Source organism: Ascaphus truei, chromosome 22 (assembly GCF_040206685.1).
Source record: "Ascaphus truei isolate aAscTru1 chromosome 22, aAscTru1.hap1, whole genome shotgun sequence".
Lineage (NCBI taxonomy): Eukaryota > Metazoa > Chordata > Amphibia > Anura > Ascaphidae > Ascaphus > Ascaphus truei.
Genome location: NC_134504.1, coordinates 18,319,566 through 18,342,343, shown reverse-complemented (window position 1 = coordinate 18,342,343; position 22,778 = coordinate 18,319,566). Strand labels below are relative to the sequence as shown.

The following is a 22,778-nucleotide window of genomic DNA, read 5'->3' as shown; positions in this document are numbered from 1 at the left end:
TACACAAGTCCAATAACCACTGAGCTAGGACCCGGGGTCTCATCTTAGAGGTGTACTTCAGGTTCCAGAACTGCTGCCGGTAGGTCTCTTGGGTCAGACCTAAGCGATCCAGTATGGCGGCTTTTACTTGTTTGTACTCCATTGCCTGGTCTGCTGGGAGGCCCTGATATGCGGCCTGGGCTTCTCCTATAAGGAGCGGGGCCAAAGCAGTTGCCCAGCGATCTGTAGCCCAGCCCTGAGCTTCGGCAACCCTTTCAAATGTCAGTAGAAAAGCCTCCGGATCCTCGTTCAGAGCCATTTTCCTCAGGAGGACCGGGGGTTTGTTCGCAAGTTCTGGACTGGCAGACCCCTGGAATTGGGTCAGCAGCTTGGCCATCCGCTCATCCTGTGCTGCCTGCTGCTGGGTTAGGAGCTGGGTTTGCTGCTGCAATAGTAGTTGGGCCTGCTCCTGCATTAACAGTCCCTGCTGTCTGGTCTGTTCGCACAGAAACTCTTTTAAAAATTCTTCCATTTTTCTCATTTTTTTTGTGTGTGTGGCGCCCTTCAGCTGCAAGGGCCTCTCAAAATCCCGGCACTTCTGACACCATATGTTGGAGTACATGCAACCACATACGTGGGGTCTCTTGATAAGGCTTATTTATTGAGCCTTAAAACATACAGCACACAAAACAAAATAGCTTCTCTTCAACAGACAAAAACATAATAGCTTCTCTTCAGCATCGAAAAGAAGGCAGCTTCTCTTCAGCATGCAGGACACAGACAGTTCATCACACATGTACTTTGAAAACAGACCTTATTGCAGTAATCTCTTCAGTATTTCAGTCCTGTCTCCTGACCAGCTAGCCTGCATGTGTGTACAGCCTGGGGGTTTTAAAACACCTTGATTATGCAGCTGGGGTCAGACTAATTAAGCAGCCCTTCTCAACTGAAACTTAACCTCATCACTGCTGCACTGCAAGCCTAAACATAGGTTTGCCAGGTATATGGCTGGTGACGTTCATTCACCCTGTCACAGTCTGGATAATTAAAATCCCCCATTATGCAAACATGGCCAAGGTTTGATGCCTTCTCCATTTGCAAAAGTATTTTAGCTTCCTCAATCTCACAGATATTTGGTGGTTTATAGCATATCCCTACAAACATTTTCTTTATACTTTTACCTCCACTGCTAATTTCTATCCACAAGGTCCCAACGTTTTCATCATTCCCTTCATAAACATCTTCCCTTATTATTGGCTTTAGATCCGGTTTAACATATAAACATACTCCACCTCTTCTATTTGCTCCATCCTTTCGAAAAAGGGAATAACCCTCTAAATTAACTGCACAGTCATGAGTTTCATCCCACCATGTTTCAGTAATGCCTATGATACTATCAATTCACTTATTTAGACTGTAAGCTCTTCTGGCAAGCAATTCCACTCTCAACAAATCCTACAAATGAATCCGAGTGTATATGGTACAAGAAACTTGAATATCATTAGATCTGCATCGTTGGTAGCCAGGAAACCAGCGTTTTGCGGCCTGTGTTTCTGCACTTTTTAAAGTTTTTAGTTTATTTTTCAACGTTACTACATCATAATCGGACACAGCCCTGAGGGTATTAATATTGCAGGCATATCTTCGCAGGGGAGTTGTGGCTGATCCCATCTGTCCTCAACACGGTTGCAAGAAATCGTGCATCTTATGACCCAGCACTGCCATCCTGTAATATGACTTCTCTGTAGCCATAAAAGAGAAAAGAAACAAGCGCAATAAAACTGTGGATTTAAAAGGATACGATATAGTCCATAGATACTGGTTTCTTTGATGGGTGCCGCACCGGATAGCAAATGGGTTCGTTCTAGGCCACTTGAGTAGTTGAGGAAAAGGGTTCCCAATGCGCACAGTCTCATCAAGGTATATATCGAAAAAGAAAGAAAGGCACACAATAGTGTAATATTGTATAATATGCTTTGAGCAAGAAGAGGTATTACACTCACATTTTATGAAGTCAATCGGGCATTTCGGTTACTAAGTTTAACCACACTGATGTTTGCAGGTTCTCCGTGAGCAAGACACCTCCGACAATGCCCACCGTCTCCAACAATAGGACTCGCAATGTTGTACAGGGCCACCGGTACCAGGATACTCTCGATGGAACAGATAAAAACCACAGATAGTGTAATACTGTACAGATAGGTATTATTAGAATAATAATGCAAAATGTGCACTCACATTTTATGTGAAAATATAAAGGCTTATGGTTGTCAAAGTAACCAATTTATTGGGGTAGTTCTGGAATAAGAGGATAATCCCAAAAAAAAGGAAGAAAAAGGACGCAGGAAAAAATGAAAAAATCTTTACAACATAAAAACAAGGAACAGTATGGCAATCAGATATCCAGAGGGAGCTACACCAAAGACACTGAATCCCAACTCCTAGCTGTATCCCCTGGTGTATGGCCATCGCTGGAGTTGGGATTCAGTGTCTTTGGTGTAACTCCCTCTGGATATCTGATTGCCATACTGTTCCTTGTTTTTATGTTGTAAAGATTTTTTCATTTTTTCCTGCGTCCTTTTTCTTCCTTTTTTTGGGATTATCCTGTTATTCCAGAACTACCCCAATAAGTTGGTTACTTTGACAACCATAAGCCTTTATATTTTCACATAAAATGTGAGTGCACATTTTGCATTATTATTCTAATAATACCTATCTGTACAGTATTACACTATCTGTGGTTTTTATCTGTTCCATCGAGAGTATCCTGGTACCGGTGGCCCTGTACAACATTGCGAGTCCTATTGTTGGAGACGGTGGGCATTGTCGGAGGTGTCTTGCTCACGGAGAACCTGCAAAGATCAGTGTGGTTAAACTTAGTAACCGAAATGCCCGATTGACTTCATAAAATGTGAGTGTAATACCTCTTCTTGCTCAAAGCATATTATACAATATTACACTATTGTGTGCCTTTCTCTGTAGCAATGCCAAGCCCTCGAGATCAAACCATTCCTCGTTCTTTCCTTCTGTGCTAGAAAAGACCACAGCTAATTTTCCTCACTCATGAATTTCATGCTAGTTAAGTGTGAAAACCCACTCGCTATGAGAGGCCAAATATGTACTTGCCCGGAGAATTCTAGTGTGATTCTATGTCGTATTGTATATAACTTGAATATCTGGCTTAATTTTAGAGAAATGTGGCATCACTGTAGATCAAGAAGATGCCTTTTATATTAACCAACCAAGAGGATGGTTCTTCCAGATCTAGTTGCACACAACATGTGAAACATCTAGGTCTTTTTGTTGTCTAAAAAGTGAAGTTGTTGGTTTGAGTACCATGGTTATTCAAGAAAGGAAGAAGGGTGGACCTGAGGAAGGGCTAACATTGTACCTCGAAACATTGTGCTATCACTGGTCTTATTTGAATTCAAGTAAATGATCAGAGGATCCTTTGAACACACAGAGCGCAGCGATTTCTCCTTCCTTTGTTGCTGTAACATGGTGTCAGTTGGCGAATGCCGTCACCGAGAAGCTACGCGCCACGGCAAATCGTATTGAAACCTACTTCTGAATAACGGTGCAAGTACTGTTATTTACCATTGCTATTCACCAACTGTAGAGTAATTTTCATGCTCCATTGATGAAAGAAATGTTGGTTTGAAAAGGGAAGTCTCTTCCACAGGAGGAAGGTCTAAAGATTTGTGCAGTAGGTGTAGCCTTGGACAGCGCTGCATCGTTGGTGATGGCTAATTTATGAGATGTCTCCATTTATTCTCTTTCTGTAGGTTTGAGGATTTCCACTCTGCGGCCTCCACCTGCTCTCCATCTCGTGCGTCCCTGCTAACCGGGAGGCTTGGAATTCGCAATGGAGTCACACACAACTTTGCGGTCACATCGACAGGGGGGCTCCCTCTAAACGAGACCACTCTGGCCGAAGTGTTGAAGAGAGTCGGGTACACCACCGGTCTAATAGGTGAAATTGGATTCGGTGTGATCTTCCGTTCACCATTATGCTTGAAAGCTGCCTCGGCCTCTCAAGGCATCTGTCACTTAACTATCAACCATGTTTCCCCCCCCCCCCCCCCCTATTCTCATAATGATTGATATAGAACAGTGATTCCCAACAGGGGGGTGCGTGAGGTGTTTCCAAGGGGTTCACCCAATAAAATCTGTAATGGGGGATCCCAGGCAGTATAGCGGGTTCCTGAGTCCGTGTGGGGACTACCTTGGCGTGGGGGTGGAATTGCAGCAGGAGCTTCCAAAGTCGCTCCCCACAATGCTTTGCATCCACAGCAGCAAGGCATTGTGGGGCGTGACTTTGGAAACTCCCGCAGTGAGTGACAGCTATAGCCCCCCATGCTGCCTGCACACACAGAGGGACAGTTTGGGGGATTATTAAACGTGTGTTCCCCCCACGAGCTCGGGACACTATACTGCCTGGGATCGGTCACACCATTTCGTAGTCTGAATCGGCAATAAGATGTATTAAGGATTAGTGGAACAAATAGTTTCTAGCAGGGGGAGCACAATGTTATATCGGTTAGGAGCCACCGGTGCATGGTGTACACCGTATAGTATGGGGTGTGATGCAAGCACAGTAAATCCCTGCCCTGAAAAACCTAGAAGTCTTAACATAATACCCTTTTACATTTCTTTTACGCAGGGAAATGGCACCTGGGCCATCATGATGAATTCCATCCCAACTTCCGCGGTGAGCACCCACGCTTCCTGAATTGTGTTATTAAAGCATACAAAATGTCAGCCCTAAATAAGCTAGCAGAGCGGGTACTCTAACTCCTTGGAATGATCACTCCAGAGGCATAATATACAACAGAAGGCATAGCATCCCACCATGCCAGTATAGAGTAGCATATAATACAACCAACATTTCGGGCCTTGCATAAGGACTTTTCTCAAGGTCCTTCTAGAAGGACCAAACCGGTGGTGCCGTGGTGAAATTAACCACTGACAACTGCATTACAAACTGGAGTTATACTCTTTCTTTTATATTATTGAAGCAGAATACAGCGGATTGGTTAATGGACAGACCAACAGCTAGCCATTTACCGTAACATTTATTTCATTGGAAGGAGGCACTACAGTATGTCCAGCAAGATTATCCTTGGGATGCCATACCGTCCCCAGTGAGCTGATGTAGAGAACCAAAAGCCTGTTTCCTCTCTCCTCTTTCCAGTGGAAGAAATACAAAAGACACAGCATAAAATTGGTAGCGTGGGACCTGCTGATAGTCTATGACGGGGTTGCTGGCTTGAGAAGTTTTGGCCCAAGGATCGAACTAAATGACTCGTACTTATAAGAAGATAAAATATAGAAAAAACATAGTAATATACTAAATAATTTGTCATATTGGACGTGCATCGGGACTTGTTTATTTATTGGAGAACCAACCTTCATCCCAGGGGTGCGCAAAGGGGGGCACGAGATTTTCTAGAGGGGGCGCGGTGCTTTCAGTGGCCCCGCGCGTTTCCTTACAACATTTTAAATGAAATGCCTAGGGACGCGCGAGGCCTTTGTACGTTCCCTTACCTTGTCTCCGGTGGCTTCTTTGTGACACGTCACCCTCGCAATGTGGAGTCAAATGACGCCACAGGGTCAAATGGCAAAGCGACGTCACATGACACTGTGACGTCAGGTAAGGGGGGGCGCGAGAAGGGGGGAGGAAAGCAGGCAGGGGGCGCAGACAAAGTTTTGAATACTATTGATGATTACTATCGATAATTGATAACTGTTGATAGCTGAGCTGAGGTTTACACATGAGGAGGTTCTAGGGCAGGTGATGGCCAACTCCAGTCCTCAAGGGATACCAACAGTCGATGATCTGGGCATATCCCTGCTTCAGCACAGGTGGGTCAATCAGTGGATTGACCCACCTGTGTTGAAGCAGGGATAGCCTGAAAACCTGCACATGGACATGAACACATTGACCAGGATTAACTTTGCTGCACTTTAGAATGAGGAGAGGTCACTCGGACGTTTATCTAACAGTGTTTTATAGACCGTGTCCCTTTTCCCAGGTTTTGATTATTACTATGGAATACCTTACAGCAATGACATGGGATGCACAGACACTCCGGGCTACAACATCCCGCCATGTCCAGCGTGTCCTCTGCGTCCGGAGACACCCAGAAGGTACGTTTAATTGTATGTACGTAGCCCCAAGTGCAACAGGTACATGACGACATAAAGCTAGAGGAGGCCCTCCCCCAAAGAGCTTACAATCTAAGTGTTATGTTGTCTGGCCTACAGACACAGGAGTAAAAAGTGCATTATTAGAAGTGCAAACGGGTGGGAGGTTCAAGCGCATCTGGAGTTCATAGCTGAGGCGTCAAACATTTGATGAGCTGCTTCTATAAGGTGGCGCATTTTCAAGTCATTGGTCTATAACAGACTGTTCAGTTTTTGAGTGACTGTAGTGTATGCGCTGTCTGTCTGGATGCTAGTGTTTAGGCCATATGCCATGGGCTGTGCCTCTTAGGGAATATCAAAGATATCCTTACATGAACGTTTGATATCTTATTGCTGGGGAGCCCTTGTCAACGTGGCATCTTTTCATAATAATGATCCTCTTCTCTAACTTTGGTTGAGCTCGATGGACACGCCATTTTTTTTTTTTTACAACCTCTTTGTTCTGACTCAAGCACACTGTGGCAAGTGGAAGAGGCAGGTAGTCGTTCACCACCCGGTGTAAAGGGAAGAACGGCAGACCAGCGATCATCAAATGCGGCGGGGTCTGCCGTTCTTCCCTTTACACCGGGTGGTGAACGACGACCTCAGCTGTCTTGCTGTGTGGTAACCCCACTAATCCCTTGTCTGATTTTATCAATTTTGATGTACGCAGAACTTATTTTTCCCTAGTAAAGCACTTTTTTATATACAGTATTTCACTATGTGCGTTGTGCGCCCTGTTCTTGTTTTGTTTCTCTAGTTCTGGGGGTGTTGAGCCACCTCTTAAGAAAGGCTGCAGACGTATCATCAGTGTCCTATAAGGTCATTTTATTGGTTTATTGCACAATATATTCACTATAGTGTTTTAATTACCCATTTACCATTTATTAGCTGCGCACTTTTTTTCTTTTGTCACTCCCCATAGATGCACACAGAGTCCTTCTTTCTTTTTGTGCTTTTATTGTAAAACGTCAACAATAAAAAAAAAGAGGGGAACTGGGTAGGTGGCAAAAGTAAGGGAGATATAAATTGCAATGCTTTTACCAAGGTGGCAGGCAAGCGGCGACTAACCACAATGGCTGCTGGAACTGAAAGGAAGCATGTTAGCCCGGGCTAACAGGAAATACATTGAGATTATGCCAACTAGCAGGGGACGCAGGAACAATACAACGGACTGAAAGGTGCAGGGGGTTTGCCAAGGCAGCAGGCTGGAAGCTGGGGGTACATTTGTACCAATTTCACACATGAGAAAACATGCAATCTCGTTCCAGGACACATCTACTATCTCAGGGGAGCGCAAACTTTTTGAGCTGCGCTCCCCCTCGCTTTCGCGCCCCCCTCACCTTAAATGCCTTGGGGAAGAGCGCGGGACCTCTGCAAGTGCCCGCGCTCCCCCCCAAAAAATCCAGCGCATCCCCTGGGGGGCACGCCTCCCACTTTGCGCACCGCTGTACTATCTAACTACGGTATCTAACATCGTTCTACCAGTGATACCAGGACTCGGTGTAGAATAATACAGGCATAATGAGTCCCTATCGCTAAGAGCTTACAACCGAATCTCAGAGTTATTTGTTCAAGGTCAGAAAAAGTGAGCATGTGTTTGAGATGGAGTTTAATTTACGACCATGTCCACTCAAGATGAGCAACTTCATTCACCACTGAGCCATGTCCATTGTATGTGCCGCTCTGCTTAGAACTGTGCCCTGTTTTGCAGTGCTAGGGGAGCATGTTACACTGACCTAGCGCTGCCTCTGCTGGAAAACTCTGCTATTGTGGAACAGCCGGTCAATCTGAGCAGCCTGCCAGAGAGATACACGCAGAAGGCCGCACGCTTTATTGAGGAAGCGAGGTAAGAGACCTTTCCTAATCTCCACGAAGCAGGAAACTACATCCGGGTGCAGAGCTAATGCTAGCCAATCTTGGAAACATATTAAGGACCTAGAACGGTCACCCACCGCCTAACCGCTGCCACGTCTTATGCACTATAATACATGGACTTTTCTGGGGGGGGGGGGGGGGAATGAATCAATAATTCATAATAATTACCAGAACTTCTTGTATTTTGTGTTTCTCTGACGTTTGTGGCCCTAATCTGTTTAGTTTGCTTCTGTATGCAACAATCACTGTTCTTATGCATCTTCCCACTGTGTGTGTTTATCACAACCTTAGGAGAGGAATAAAACCATTAGTTAGTATGAGTCTTAGCTGCACGATATCACGGTACTGGTTCTTATTTGCCGTCACTTTCTATCAAGCCGGTGAGGATGTTGACGGACTAAACGTGCACTGTTGACCATTAGGTGAACTATATTCTTAATTTTGAAACCCTGACCTTCGAAATGTCCAGGGTCACACACAGGTAAACTAGCCTTTCCAGAACAGTGTGTTGCAGACACCTCCAGGTGGCGTAAGTGTGTGTGTGTGTGTGTATACAGTGTCTTGGTCCATTCCACATCTTTCTTCTGTTTTTCCAAGTCACTATCACTTACCAATAGGTACATGGCTTTTTAAGCCTCCTCTGTTAAAGGTCACACTAGGCTGCCAGCATCCACCCTGTCCTACTATCTCAATATCCATGGTGACTAGATACAGTACCTTCTCTCTATGACATTGAGTTGAAATCCCCTTGTATTTATGTGCTGCGGCCACGCCTGATGAAGGAACCTCTGAGGTTTGAAAGCTTGGAACTTACCAACGATTTGTTGGTCCAATAGGACCCCTCAACAGGTCAGGTTTTAAGGATATCCCAGCTTCAGCACAGATGGCTCAATCAGCGGCTCAGATGAAGACTGAGCCTCTGATTGAGCCACCTATGCTGAAGCTGGGACTGATTGAGCCACTTGTGCTGAAGCAGGGACTGATTGAGCCACCTGTGCTGAATCAGGGATATCCTTAAAACCTGATCTGTTGAGGCTTCCTGAGGACCCGGAGTTGAGCACCCCTGGAATAGATCACCCTCCGTTCTTGCTGTACTACGTTCACGGTGCAGGGTCACCCATTGGCAGATGCCGTTTCCAGGCTTGTCATGCCTCCTCAGTTAGGGCGATCGCTCTTATTTGCATAATTCTGCGGTTCAGGGGACAGTTGGCAGAGTCGGAGAAGGGACAAGTGTCCGTGCGATTTCCTATTTACTCGGAAACGCCGTGACCCAATTCCCCCAGCTCAGCCTGGCTTCCTGCTCCATGACTGCGGGAGGGGGCAGCCTTTGTTTCAGAAGACACATGCAGCTATAAACGGTGCACGGGAAGGATCGTTTAGGCCAGCTAAAATTAACCAAGTGTAAGATATGACCCCTGCATGGGATGCATGCGTCGCAGCATCATACTGCAGCGGAGCACGGCTTTCAGCCATGGATCCGGATAAGACACTGTGCATATCCGACACTGGTTCCCCAGTGTATGCAAAATGCATAGGGCTTTCCGTTGAATGATGGTCTGATTATAGTGACCTGGCCACAGTCTCCTAGTCTGTTACCTGACATGATCATGCCCTGGTTCTTGGTCCTCTTTAGTGGTCAAAGGGTCAACAATACTGGATCTCTTTCACTGCACTGAAGCAGCTCCGGATGCATCCTTGGGGTGACATGTAGTCCACAGTAATCCTGGTGTGACCTGCGGGTTAAGAATGTGAAATGTGAGACTGTTTCCTGGCTTGCAGAAGAGGAAAGGGCACTGCGAATTTTGATGGGGAAAAAAGGATTTATTCAGCCTTCAAAATCCAGTGCCCTCCCTCTCTTCCTTCTGCAAGTCTTGACAGCACGGACAGGTCTGACTATGTAAATATGGAAAAAAAGATGGCGCTGGATGGACTTGTAACAATGGTAGAGTTGGTATTATACGCACTATATAGGAGGAAGTGACGCCTGCTGCTGGAGTATATAGCAGGGAATCTTCAATTCCCCTATGTATACGGAAAGGGAAAAAGTTATATATACTCCTGCGCACGGAATCAGTTAAAAAAGAACCATAGTTCTTAGAGGTCAAGAGATTTCAAATGAGACCACACTCTAAATGTGTGCGATACAAATATACTTTTGATAATATCAAAAACCTAATAGTTCTGAAAATAAAATACAAAAATATGAAATATCCCAGCTGGGTGTAAACTAAACCAAATAGCATTTAAACTCATAAAACTTAAAATCTTGATCAAAAATTGTCTGTCAGGCCTGAGGCTTCGGCGTGTTGGTCGCGTTCTGAGATAGTTGCCAGGAGGGTCCTTGGCGTGGACGCGTGATGACTGCTGGTCAGTGTGAGGGGCTGTGTTTTCCCGTGTGGGTGTACCTGGATTGCGAGCCTGTTGTAGTGCATCCGTGTGCGCGCTGGCATATGGATCACTGTTGTGGCTGTAGCTATCCCAGGTAGTGTGTGCCCTTGAAGGAACAGCGTCTTCTCCTCGTGGACCTAGCAAGTCTTCGGTGTCTGTGGAGTCATTCCCGTTGTGTTGAGATGGTGCACTGGTATTTACGCTGAAGAGGCTCCTCACATAGTCCTCAGTGCGTTGTGCTGGATCCTCTGAGGCTATCCGTCTGGACGGTTGCTCCCCGCCGTCCTGTCTCGCAGCTGCTTCTAAGACCTCGGCCTGGGCCATGGCGGCGGCGGCGTCCTCTTCTTTGCGTAGGGCTTCTAGATCCGTGTCCAATTCGGCCTTTCTACGCGCGGCGGTGGCAGCGGCATTGGCGGCGTTCTGCTCCTCCTATGCGCGCTCTTTCTGCCCTTACGGCTGCCTCTCTCCGACCGTATTCAGCCCTGGCACGAGCGGCCTCGGCGGTGGCTCGCGCCTTGGTTGCGCTTGCGCTGGACGCGTTGGATTGCGCTGATCTTGCTGACCTTGATGAGTGCCTGGATGTGCTGGAGCGCTGTGATGCAGTTTCCAGCAAAAGGTCTTTTCTCTGGTCTTCGGCCTCAGTGATAGTGGTCTGCACGAACATGTCGTGCTCCAAGTCAGTTGCCTCCTGCTGATTCTTTTTAGGTAGGCGAGATATGTGTGTGACAGCATTTGGTAGCGTTTGTGACTTGACCTCAATTGTGCTATCGCTTGCCTAATCTGTTTCTCCGGATCGCTAGTACTTGCAACGTTACATATTTCACGACCAGTGTCCTCCCAGGCCTTCTCTAACTTTTCGCGGTGCGCTTCAATGTCAGCTTCATATTTTTCGCAGGCCTTTTGTGTGAGTGTGACTATCCGTTTAGGCCTTGCGTCTGCCTGCGCCTGTGGCAGTTGTGCGGCGGTCTCTGTGTCTGAGTGGTCACTCTCCTGCATTGTCAGGTGGGGATCTGAGTTCTGCCATGCAGTAGGTGTAATGTAGGCCTTTAGCCAGTGCGTGTGGCATGTGGTCTGTTTACCTGTGTCAGCGATGGATGACTGTCTCAGATTGTGCCGGTAGGTGTCCTGCAGCGGTAAGCCTAGGGGTAGCTGTACTTACAGGTGTCCGGTGGCATGGCCCTTGGTGGCCTTAGCCGTGGAACGTGCGCAGGGTTAGGTGAGATGGTAGCTCCTCACTGTGAAGCTGTGCAGAGGGTGGACTCAAAAAACAGAAAGAGCAATCAAAGTTCTGTGTATAGTGCACTGTCTAACTACAGTACTTGTGCCTTGTGTGTGAGGCTGCAGGCTCTGTGTGCAGTTTGAAGCTGCTTGCTTGTACTGCTGCCGAAGCTGTGTAAGCTGCTTGCTTGTTTGTAAGGCTTTTGCTGTAGAAAGTCTGCTCTTTATTAGCAATGTAAAGCTGCTTGCTTGTCAGTGTACAGACTGCTCTGAATCCGCATAAAGGCTGTGAGTAGCAGCTCTTGTGTGTTTCCAAAGCACATGGTCCTTTTTCTACTATTCTGAAGCCAGGGTCACGTGTGATGTGTGAATAGCCCCAGATAGCTTAACTCAGCCCCCTTTCCAAATCACGCCAAGTCCTATAATATTTCCTTCACTTTATTGGAAAAGCAGCAGTAAATACAGGCTCTTGTGGATGTTATGTAGTTGTGAGTTTGTAGTTGAGGGCAGGTAGAAAGAGATGTCCTTGCCATGGGAGTGTGACAGGAAGGTACTCACTCAGCCAAGTCAGGAATGAAAAGAAAGAGGGTCCTGCTTGTGACGCAGGAATAGGGTCAGGCTAAACCAACTGTCAGCAGGGACAGGGGGGAATGGTAAAGTCCAATACCTAGTAGGACTGGAGATGTTGCCAGGGCAACCAGAGTACTGGCAGACTGGAAGGAAAAGGCAACATAGTGATACATCACACAGGCACAGTGTGTGTGTGAGGAACAAATACATGCAGCTGAACTTAAGGAGCTGACAAGCAGAAGGGGGGTCAAACAGAAATATGATTCTTGTTCCATGACACGCCCAGTATCTATATCTATAAAAATGAAAACGTTGTTTGTTTACAGGGCAATCTGATTGGTCCATCGGTCTGTCACTCAGCCTCTGGCCAATCTGATTGGTCCGTGGCTAGACCCCGCCCTCGCACGCCTCTCATTGGCCTGCGTGGTTCTATGACCTCACATAACCAACTTCCACACTCTCAGAAAATAACCTCAGTGCAGATTCATCCCCTGCGGATTACTCACCACCTGAGGTAACGTGCGCTGGCAAAAGCCACCCCGGCCCCCCAACACCACCCCACCGCCGGCTCTCCTCACCCGCAGCTCACCTCCCCGCCGGCTCCCCCACCATCACCCTCCCTCACCCGCAGCTCTCACCACCCGCGGGCCCCGTTCTCTCTCCCCTCAGCGGGGACGCCGGGAGTGCCGGGGAGGGGGCGTGGAAGGTGTTCACACCGCTTCTCCTCACCACCCGTTCTCCCCTCAGCGGGGACGCCGGGATCGCCGGGGAGGGGGGGTGGAAGGAGTGCACACCGCTTCTCCTCACCACCCGTTCTCTCTCTCCTCAGCGAGGACGCCGGGAGCGCCGGGGAGGGGGGGTGTAAGGAGCGCACGCCGCTTCTCCTCGCCATCCGCGGGCCCCGTTCTCTCTCTCCTCAGCGGGGACCACCGGGGAGGGGTGGAGAGTGGGGGGGGAACACGCGCAGGGGACAGCGGGGGAGAGAAACACCGCCAGGGACGGGGGGGGGTAGCTCAAGGTAAGTCACCCACCCACTGTTTCCCCTCACCCACTGTCTCCATCCACCCACTCACCCACACACTGCCTGCCCCACCCACCCAGTCAGTCAGTAAAGTCAGTCAGTTACCCAAAGTCAGTCAGTAACCCAAGTCAGTCAGTAACCCACCCACGCAGTCAGTCAGTAACCCACCCACCCAGTCAGTCAGTAACCCACCCAAGTCAGTCAGTAACCCACCCACCCACTCAGTCAGTCAGTAACCCAACCCAGTCAGTAACCCAAAGTCAGTAACCCACCCACCCAATCAGTAACCCACCCAGTCAGTAACACAAGTAACCCATCCAGTAAAGTCAGTAACCCACCCACCCAGTCAGTAAACCCCACCCAGTAACCATTCACACCCCCACCCAACAATTATTAGGTATTCACATCCCGGGCACCGCCGGGTCTCTCAGCTAGTTACCTCTAATTCTTTACTGGACAGTGTCCAAAGACGGGACATTCCGGTTCAATACTGGACACCCGGCACCCCTGTTTGTATATGTTTTATTTGTATAGCACAGTCCATGTTCACAGCAGTAATACACGTGACAAAATAATAGGCGACGCAATGGGAATAAATCTGCAGAGTATCGGGTAGCTTCGTGATGGGTTTCTGTAGTGTTTCCCATATGCAGGCGTCACTGGATCCTGCAGGGTGGTGTACGCGACTGGGGTGCCGGTTCCCACACGGTGGGGTACGCGACTGGGGCGCCGTTTGCTGCACAGTGGTGTACACCAGGGGAGCGCAATCTTTTTCCTCTGCGCCCCCTGCCGGCTGTCCTGCTCTCCATGCACCCCCCTCCCTCCCTCCTTACCGTGGCTCCCAGAATCTGGGGGTCATGACATCATGTTGCCATAGCAACGTAATGTCACATGACCCCGCGGCGCCTTCGGGAATCGTGCAGGGCCTCTGTAACCCCCGTGCCCCTCGCAGTTAATCTCGCGCCCCCCAGTTTGCGCACCGCTGGTGTACACGACTGGGGTGCCGGTTTTTGCACGGTGGTGTACACAACTGGGGCGCCGATTCCCATATGGTGGTGTACGCGACTGGGGCGCTGAAACCCGCAGGGTAGTGTATACCAGGGGGCGCCGGTTCCCACAGTGTGGTGTACATGAATGTGTGTTGGATCTTGCAGGGTGGTGTACATGAATGTGTGCTGGATCCCGCAGGGTGGTGTACATGAATGTGTGCTGGATCCCGCAGGGTGGTGTACATGAATGTGTGCTGGATCCCGCAGGGTGGTGTACATGAATGTGTGCTGGATCCCGCAGGGTGGTGTACATGAATGTGTGTTGGATCCCGCAGGGTGGTGTACATGAATGTGTGCTGGATCCCGCAGGGTGGTGTACATGAATGTGTGCTGGATCCCGCAGGGTGGTGTACATGAATGTGTGCTGGATCCCGCAGGGTGGTGTACATGAATGTGTGCTGGATCCCGCAGGGTGGTGTACATGAATGTGTGCTGGATCCCGCAGGGTAGTGTACATGAATGTGTGCTGGATCCCGCAGGGTGGTGTACATGAATGTGTGCTGGATCCCGCAGGGTGGTGTACATGAATGTGTGCTGGATCCCGCAGGGTGGTGTACATGAATGTGTGCTGGATTCCGCAGGGTGGTGTACATGAATGTGTGCTGGATCCCGCAGGGTGGTGTACATGAATGTGTGTTGGATCCCGCAGGGTGGTGTACATGAATGTGTGTTGGATCCCGCAGGGTGGTGTACATGACTGTGCTGGATCCCGCAGGGTGGTGTACATGAATGTGTGCTGGATCCCGCAGGGTGGTGTACATGAATGTGTGCTGGATCCCGCAGGGTGGTGTACATGAATGTGTGCTGGATCCCGCAGGGTGGTGTACATGAATGTGTGCTGGATCCCGCAGGGTGGTGTACATGAATGTGTGCTGGATCCCGCAGGGTGGTGTACATGAATGTGTGCTGGATCCCGCAGGGTGGTGTACATGAATGTGTGCTGGATCCCGCAGGGTGGTGTACATGAATGTGTGCTGGATCCCGCAGGGTAATGTGCACAAATGAGTACTGGATCCGCAAGGCGGTGTATACAACTGGGCGCCGGCTTGCACATGGTCGTGTACACGACTGGGCGTCAGATCCGGCAGGTGATGTACACGACTGGGTGCGGGACCCCCACCGGGATCTGATGGACATGACTGGGCGCCAGATCCGAAGTGTGGCGTACATGAATGTGCGGTGGATCCCGCAGGGTGTATGTAGTACTCGATTGCGCTGGATAGTGCAGGGTGCAGTTCACTACTGGGCACTGGATCCCGCAGCGTGGTGTACCCGACTGGGTGCCGGATCCCAAAGGGTGGTATACATGAATGTGCGGCGGATCCCGCAGGGCGCTTCATAGGCAGTGACACTTGTTTTTGTTCTGCTATAGTGCCAGTGGGCAGCCGTTCTTCCTGTATGTGGCATTAGCCCACATGCACGTGCCGCTCTCTTCCCACCCGGTGTCGTCCCGCCATGGGCCGTACGAGGACAGCCTGCGTGAGATGGACGATTTGGTTGGGAGCATAAAGGCCAAAGTTGATAGCGCTGTGCCCAGAGACACACTCATTTGGTTCACAGGTATGTGCACCCCGCCAGTAAGGCTAACATACTACTTGGGCGGTAATACTATACAGTCTGAAGCCGCCATTTTCTGCCAAAAGTCTCCCTTGACGTCAATGGGGGTTTTCGGACGAAACTTGCCAGAATGGCCTCTCTAGTGTATATAGTTGTTACCACTCAGCACCCTTTCAGGGGGTTGCCCTAAGGGTTGATGGGGTGTCTCAAAGGATTGTGCCCCCTCGTGTACTGACGGATCCCAGGCAGTATAGCGGGTTCCTGAGCCTGTGTGGGGACTGCGCACTTAATAAGGCCCCAAGCAACACTTTAGCTGGGGAGGGGGGTATAGCTGTCACTTACAGCAGAAGCTTCCCACAATGCTTTGCATCCACAGCAGCAAGGGATTGTGGGGCGTGACTTTAGAAGCTCCCGCAGTGAGTGACAGCTATACCCCCCATGCTGCCTGCACACAATGAGGGGCAGTTTGGGGGATTATTAAGCGTGTGTTCCCCCCACAAGATCAGGACACTATACTGCCTGGGATCAGTCACACAGTGTTAGTGACAGTCTGATGAGTCGGTGATAAGATTTATTCATTAGGGGTTCGGGGAACCAATATTTTCTAGCAGGGGGAGCGCAGTGTGAATGGCTGGGATCTGCTGCAGGGCCCCTTTTGGCTGAGAATAGATGTATAAAACCATTCTCTTATGTTTATAAAAACATTTGATACCACATGTACCTCTTGACTTTAAATCCTTTCAAACCCAAACAACTTTAAAAAACAGTAAAATGGTAAATTATTACTTGAAAAGTTAGCCATTTCACCGGATAACTTTCTCTTGCAAAAACCACTCCGTATATCAGATTATACAGCTTCCGGGAGCCAAAAAGGTCTTATTTTCACAGTGATTCTGTGTGCGTGTTTTGTTTAGTTTGTCCTTTTTCACCTGATCACAGGGCATGTTTTTTTTGCTTTGCTGAAAGAGCAGCTGTTTAAACAGCTTCATAATCAGTGACGCTGCTTCTGCTAGGGTTTTATTTTAAGTTGGTTTAACATCAGAGGATATTAAATTATCTCCACTCTGCAGTCTCCTGTCCTATATATACTAAGTGGGAATCATTAACCTGTTATCTGCCAGAGCGCCGTTTTGCACTGCAGGCCCCCTCTGAATTGGAACGGTTCAGTTTACTGGGATTATTAGTAAATCCTGTGTTTGCTATTTAAATCCTGCACGGTTTTCTTCCCAAAAAGCTGATTTCTGTATTAATGAAAAACAACCAGAGAATCGTATTTTTAAACTTGTTTTCATTCTTTTTACGTTTCAAATCCTTGACGATTTGGTCCTTCCGTGTCGTTTTCACGCTTCTTTTTCATCCCTTCCAGGTGACAACGGTCCGTGGGCTCAGAAGTGTGAGTTTGCCGGAAGTGTGGGTCCTTTTTTGGGAGCGTGGCAGACAGCACAAGGTATTCCTCCTACTGATGGAGCGGCCGTTATTCGAACACTTCGCGCGTCCGATTTGAAACCGCGGGATGAATTCCAGCCTCCCCGCACTAAGATGCGAGCGCGGCGAGTGCAGAAAAAACGAATTTTAGCGTTCTGGCTTTTAAAAACATGAAATTGACACAGTGACACAGTGACACAGTGACACAGTGACACAGTAGCACAGTGATACAGTGACACAGTAGCACAGTGATACAGTGACACAGTAGCACAGTGACACAGTAGCACAGTGACACAGTGATACAGTAGCACAGTGACACAGTAGCACAGTGACACAGTAGCACAGTGATACAGTGACACAGTAGCACAGTGATACAGTGACACAGTAGCACAGTGACACAGTAGCACAGTGACACAGTGACACAGTGATACAGTAGCACAGTGACACAGTAGCACAGTTCTGTACACATTACAATTCATCCATTTTATTGCAAACAGATAAACAGAATCCATGAAATTCAAACAAAACATCCGCGATATGCACGGGTGCCTGGGGCGATTAGCCGCGTTTCATGCTGCGTGGGGAACAGCAGAGAACTCAAAATCGGCGCCGAGATGTGTTCGAATAATGGCCGCTCCATCAGTATATAATATGTCAAATTTAAAACATGTCTTCTAATCTAGAAACTGATGGCAGATGAGATCTATGCTGGCTAATTTCCCACTCACAACAAAATCACAGACCACATCTAGGACCTTTTTGTGAAATTATTGATTTGAACTCATCAACTGTATTTGCCCTTACCACTTGTGCTGGAAGGCTTTTCTATGGATCTACCTCTCTTTTTTTTGTCTTCCGCCCTTGAGCTTGAATTGATCATGCTGTGCTCTGCGGTTCTGCATTATCTGATGATCCTTGACATTGAGTCTTCCATTGAAACAACACCATCATACGTACGATTCCATTACCTTATTGGTTCAACGCCTGGTGTTTTTTGGTAATACTGACCTTTACGGTGGTCCTTATCATGTTACCGGGTACGTCATGGTACTTGCTCATCTTCTAGGGGGTGGGGAGGAGGGGCGGTCGGATCATGTGATCACTCGTGGAGCGGTCACATAACCATGAAATGCCGGAACTTCGGTGACACATTGAAATGCGAAACGGGTGTGCCCGGGAAAAACAATTGGGCCACGTTTACCAAGCAGTGCTACTCCAGAAAACACCTTCCGGCCTACTTGCCTTGGGTGCATACTGGCGCCAGGAGGGGTGTTATGGAATAGCACTGCTTAGTAAATATGGGCTATTGCGTAGTGTACATATAGCACTGGGGCGTGTTAACACAACATAGAGACGATCAGACAACTTGTTTCATCATGAGACAGGTGTTTGGGTGACTTTAGCCTGTATCTCAGAGGGTAGGGTGGTGCTAGTGTAGGATGGAGGTCTCTCTGCATCATGGCCGGCCGGTCACCTGTCTATATCCCGTATATACCCAACTGCAAAGGTCTGTCATTAAAACCCTGGCCCCAATTCTTCAGGCTCCTGAGCGGTGACTGTGTGTGTGTGTGTGTGTGTGTGTGTGTGTGTGTGTGTGTGTGTGTGTGTGTGTGTGTGTGTGTGTGTGTGTGCGCGCTACCGAGCCATCGGACATCTGCTTCCAAGCATTCCTGAAATGACGATTGCTTGGAGATGGGAAACATGGCATTTAAACAGGATGTTACTCAGAGTACCCATAGCTTGTGCACCATGACTTGGGGTGAGGATAGGAAAGCACAAGTCACAGACCGGCTGTTACTCATTTAATGGGGGGAGGGGGCGGGGAGAGGCATAATCTTAACCGTTCATCTGCCAGAATGCCCTGTTGGCAGTGGAAGGGTTACTGCCGCATCACCTGGCTGAACTGGACCCCACAATCCGGAAGTTCCTTTCCATCCAGGTGGGCACAGTTAAATCTCTTGCAGTTTGTTCCTCTCTGCGGTAGCACCGCCTGGTCTAGCGATGAACCCCGGCGTTCTCCAGTCCTCAAGATCCCCCCCCCCACCCACTTCCTCAGAGGTCAAGTTTTCAGGATATCCTTACTTCACTGCTTCAGCACAGGTGGCTCAATCGACTGAGCCACTGATTGAACTACCTGTGCTGAAGCTGGGACTGATTGAGCCACCTGTGCTGAAGCTGGGATATCCTGAAAACCTGACCTGTTGGTGGCCCTTGAGGACTGAAGTTAGCCGCCCCTGCTCTAGGCGACTTATTTTCTTTAACTCATGCGCCGTACACCTTGCCTGTTCTTTTCATTTCAATCCTATTCATGGGAGGTGTAAATATTGTGCGCCAAATACATTTAGTCAGATCTTGCAGCTGTGTGGGAGGGAGGGGGTCAGCCCATAAGATTACAGCTGTGTGGGAGGGAGGGGTCAGCCCATAAGATTACAGCTGTGTGGGAGGGAGGGGTCAGCCCATAAGATTGCAGCTGTGTGGGAGGGAGGGGTCAGCCCATAAGATTACAGCTGTGTGGGAGGGAGGGGGTCAGCCCATAAGATTACAGCTGTGTGGGAGGGAGGGGGTCAGCCCATAAGATTACAGCTGTGTGGGAGGGAGGGGGTCAGCCCATAAGATTACAGCTGTGTGGGAGGGAGGGGGTCAGCCCATAAGATTGCAGCTGTGTGGGAGGGAGGGGGTCAGCCCATAAGATTACAGCTGTGTGGGAGGGTGGGGGTCAGCCCATAAGATTACAGCTGTGTGGGAGGGAGGGGGTCAGCCCATAAGATTGCAGCTGTGTGGGAGGGAGGGGGTCAGCCCATAAGATTACAGCTGTGTGGGAGGGAGGGGGTCAGCCCATAAGATTGCAGCTGTGTGGGAGGGAGGGGGTCAGCCCATAAGATTGCAGCTGTGTGGGAGGGAGGGGGTCAGCCCATAAGATTACAGCTGTGTGGGAGGGAGGGGTCAGCCCATAAGATTACAGCTGTGTGAGAGGGAGGGGGTCAGCCCATAAGATTGCAGCTGTGTGGGAGGGAGGGGGTCAGCCCATAAGATTACAGCTGTGTGGGAGGGAGGGGGTCAGCCCATAAGATTGCAGCTGTGTGGGAGGGAGGGGGTCAGCCCATAAGATTACAGCTGTGTGCTTTTTTTTTTTTTTTAATCTAATGAAAGCAAAGGGGGTTACAACTGGAGCTGAAAGAAACTGGATATGCATCAAGTGGCTTTACATCTGGATGGGGTCATGCGAGGGGAATGGAAGTGGGATAGGAGGGTCCGTTTCACTGTCCATACATTTTGTAGTGTAACACAGGGATGTGACCAATCCTGTAGCAAATTAAAAAATCACTTGTGAGCACATTGACACGTCTCAGACAGGTCTGCAACCCTGCTCGTCACCGTTATCTCCTAGCATACAGCGCTTCCACTGCAGTCTGGGAAATGACTGTAGGGTTGCCATGTGTCCGGTATTAAACCGGACTGTCCTGTATTTGGACACTGTTCAGTATAAAATTAGAGAGAATACTGGACATGTATGTCTATACTGGTATTACCTCTCTGGACATAGTGACCTGACCGGCTTGTGGCCGCAGGATTTCCTCAAGCAGGGCTGTTGCTGAGGGGATGGGCAGCTTCCTCCATCCTGATTGGCTGTATTACCCAGAAGAAGCCAATCAGGGGCCCGGGGGTGGGGCAAAGTAGAGGAGGAAACAGCATGGAGCAGAGAGAGGTGTGTGTGTGTGTGTCTGTTTTGAGCACGTCGCACATTTCACCATTGTATCCAGTATTTTTGGAGAAGACGCCTATCAACCCTACACGCAAATTGATCACACTCCTATAAGAACACGCACAAGAAAAGCAATGATCCTAGTTAAAAAGGATTCCGCTACAGTAGGGCCCCGGGTATGCAGCGGGTTCCGTTCTAAGGACCCGCCGCAAAGTGAAAACCCCTGGAAAGCGGAACCGCCGATTTTCGGTGTGTGCGCATGCGCAGACCTGCAATTCACCCTTCTGCGCATTTGCGACCTCCGTTGTGCGCACGCGCAACCTCCGGTCTGCGCATGCGCAACCTCCGCATCCCCCGTTCTGCGCATGCGCAGACATGGCGGCCCCCTTCTCGGTACTGCCATATCGGTGGATCGCCGAGAAGCGGGGCCCTGCTGTATCTGAAAGTTGACGTTTCATAACAAGAATGGTGGTATTCTGAGAATAGCGTCCCACTTCTGCAGCTCTCAAGCATTTGTGTCATGGGACTGAAGGTGGCGTCAGATGGGAGTAACCACTCCTTCTTTCGTTACTAGAGTTAAGGGCGCAGCATGTTTAATATTTGGGCTATCCCTGTTTTCCAGGTGGGAGTTCTGCAAAGCTGACAACCTGGGAAGCAGGACACCGGGTCCCAGCTATAGCGTACTGGCCAGAGAGAGTCCCTGGAAATGTCACAACTCCAGCCTTGTTGAGGTATGAGGGTCACCGGGCGTCGGCTATCTACCTGATGTAATGGAAGTTTTTGGTAGCTATGTTGGTCCTGGTGAAGTGGCATTCTTGCATTAAAATGCACGCCCCATTCTGCAGACCTCAAGTTTTTCATGGATTAAATATTATTAAAAAAACAAAACTTTGAGACCCCACAGATCTCGTTTTGATTTCCAGAGACATCACTTCACAAGTTCCAGGGGGAGCACGATTATAACCCAAGAAAGAAGAATCAAAATATAGAGCACTTCTGATGTGACGGTTTTAGCTTGTGCTGTATAACTTGGCTCGTATGAGATTTCTACTTACCAAAGGTGAGTGTAAATAAGACCTTTCTCCAGGCTGTGATGATAGGATCCTGTCTTCTGTTTAAAGTGCGGTATTCCTTCGGGATAAGAAAGATGTGGCAAACATGGTGCAGATCAATTGCATAAGATTTGTATTTAAGTATATACAATACTCAAGAGTACAAGAGAACATATAGTCCTTGGCACACTGAATAATGAATTATACCAATCCTTGGATGCAAAACAGTCCTTAGTCACAATGGTGACGTCTGTCTATTTGCTTGGAGATGCTTGCTTGGATTCCTCAGTATTAGATGACTATCAAGGAAGTGGTATGGGACCTTGAAAGGTATCTTTATCTGTAAGGTGCAGGGCTGAATAACTGGTTGCCACCGGTTCCCCAAATGCTTTCACTTCCACGAGCGTTCCCGATCACAGTACCTATAGAATATATAAAATCATGGTACCAAACAAAATGTATTAAAACACGCAAAAACCACATGAATTGCACTCACATATTCAAGGATCTTGCTGCATAATTACAACATGCCGTCCGCAGGTTATGTACTCAGAGCACGGCGCCAGCAGTTGGGGTCGTATCCACAGCTCTCTGCTCCTCGTGGCTGCGACTCCACAATCGGGATCCTCCTCCGATGACGTCACCGCTGCGCCGCCGCTCTCTTTCCAATGCTGACAGACTCAGGTTGCATACGCCAGAATAAGCTCCACCCTACGCGTTTCGTGACTGTTAACGTCACTTCATCAAGGGTA

At 48.8% G+C, this 22,778-nt stretch overlaps 1 protein-coding gene across 7 annotated transcripts in view; it reads left to right on the top strand.

Moving 5' to 3' along the window:
- Positions 1 to 22,778, top strand: part of ARSG (arylsulfatase G) — a 118,156-nt gene that overhangs the window by 70,963 nt on the left and 24,415 nt on the right. For all 7 annotated transcript variants that reach the window (XM_075580112.1, XM_075580108.1, XM_075580110.1 and 4 more), the window contains 7 exons: positions 3,765 to 3,952; positions 4,643 to 4,690; positions 6,015 to 6,129; positions 7,880 to 8,014; positions 15,662 to 15,849; positions 17,213 to 17,293; positions 21,597 to 21,705. In XM_075580112.1, coding sequence (XP_075436227.1) covers positions 3,765 to 3,952; positions 4,643 to 4,690; positions 6,015 to 6,129; positions 7,880 to 8,014; positions 15,662 to 15,849; positions 17,213 to 17,293; positions 21,597 to 21,705 — 864 coding nt within the window. The remainder of the gene's footprint in view (positions 1 to 3,764; positions 3,953 to 4,642; positions 4,691 to 6,014; positions 6,130 to 7,879; positions 8,015 to 15,661; positions 15,850 to 17,212; positions 17,294 to 21,596; positions 21,706 to 22,778) is intronic.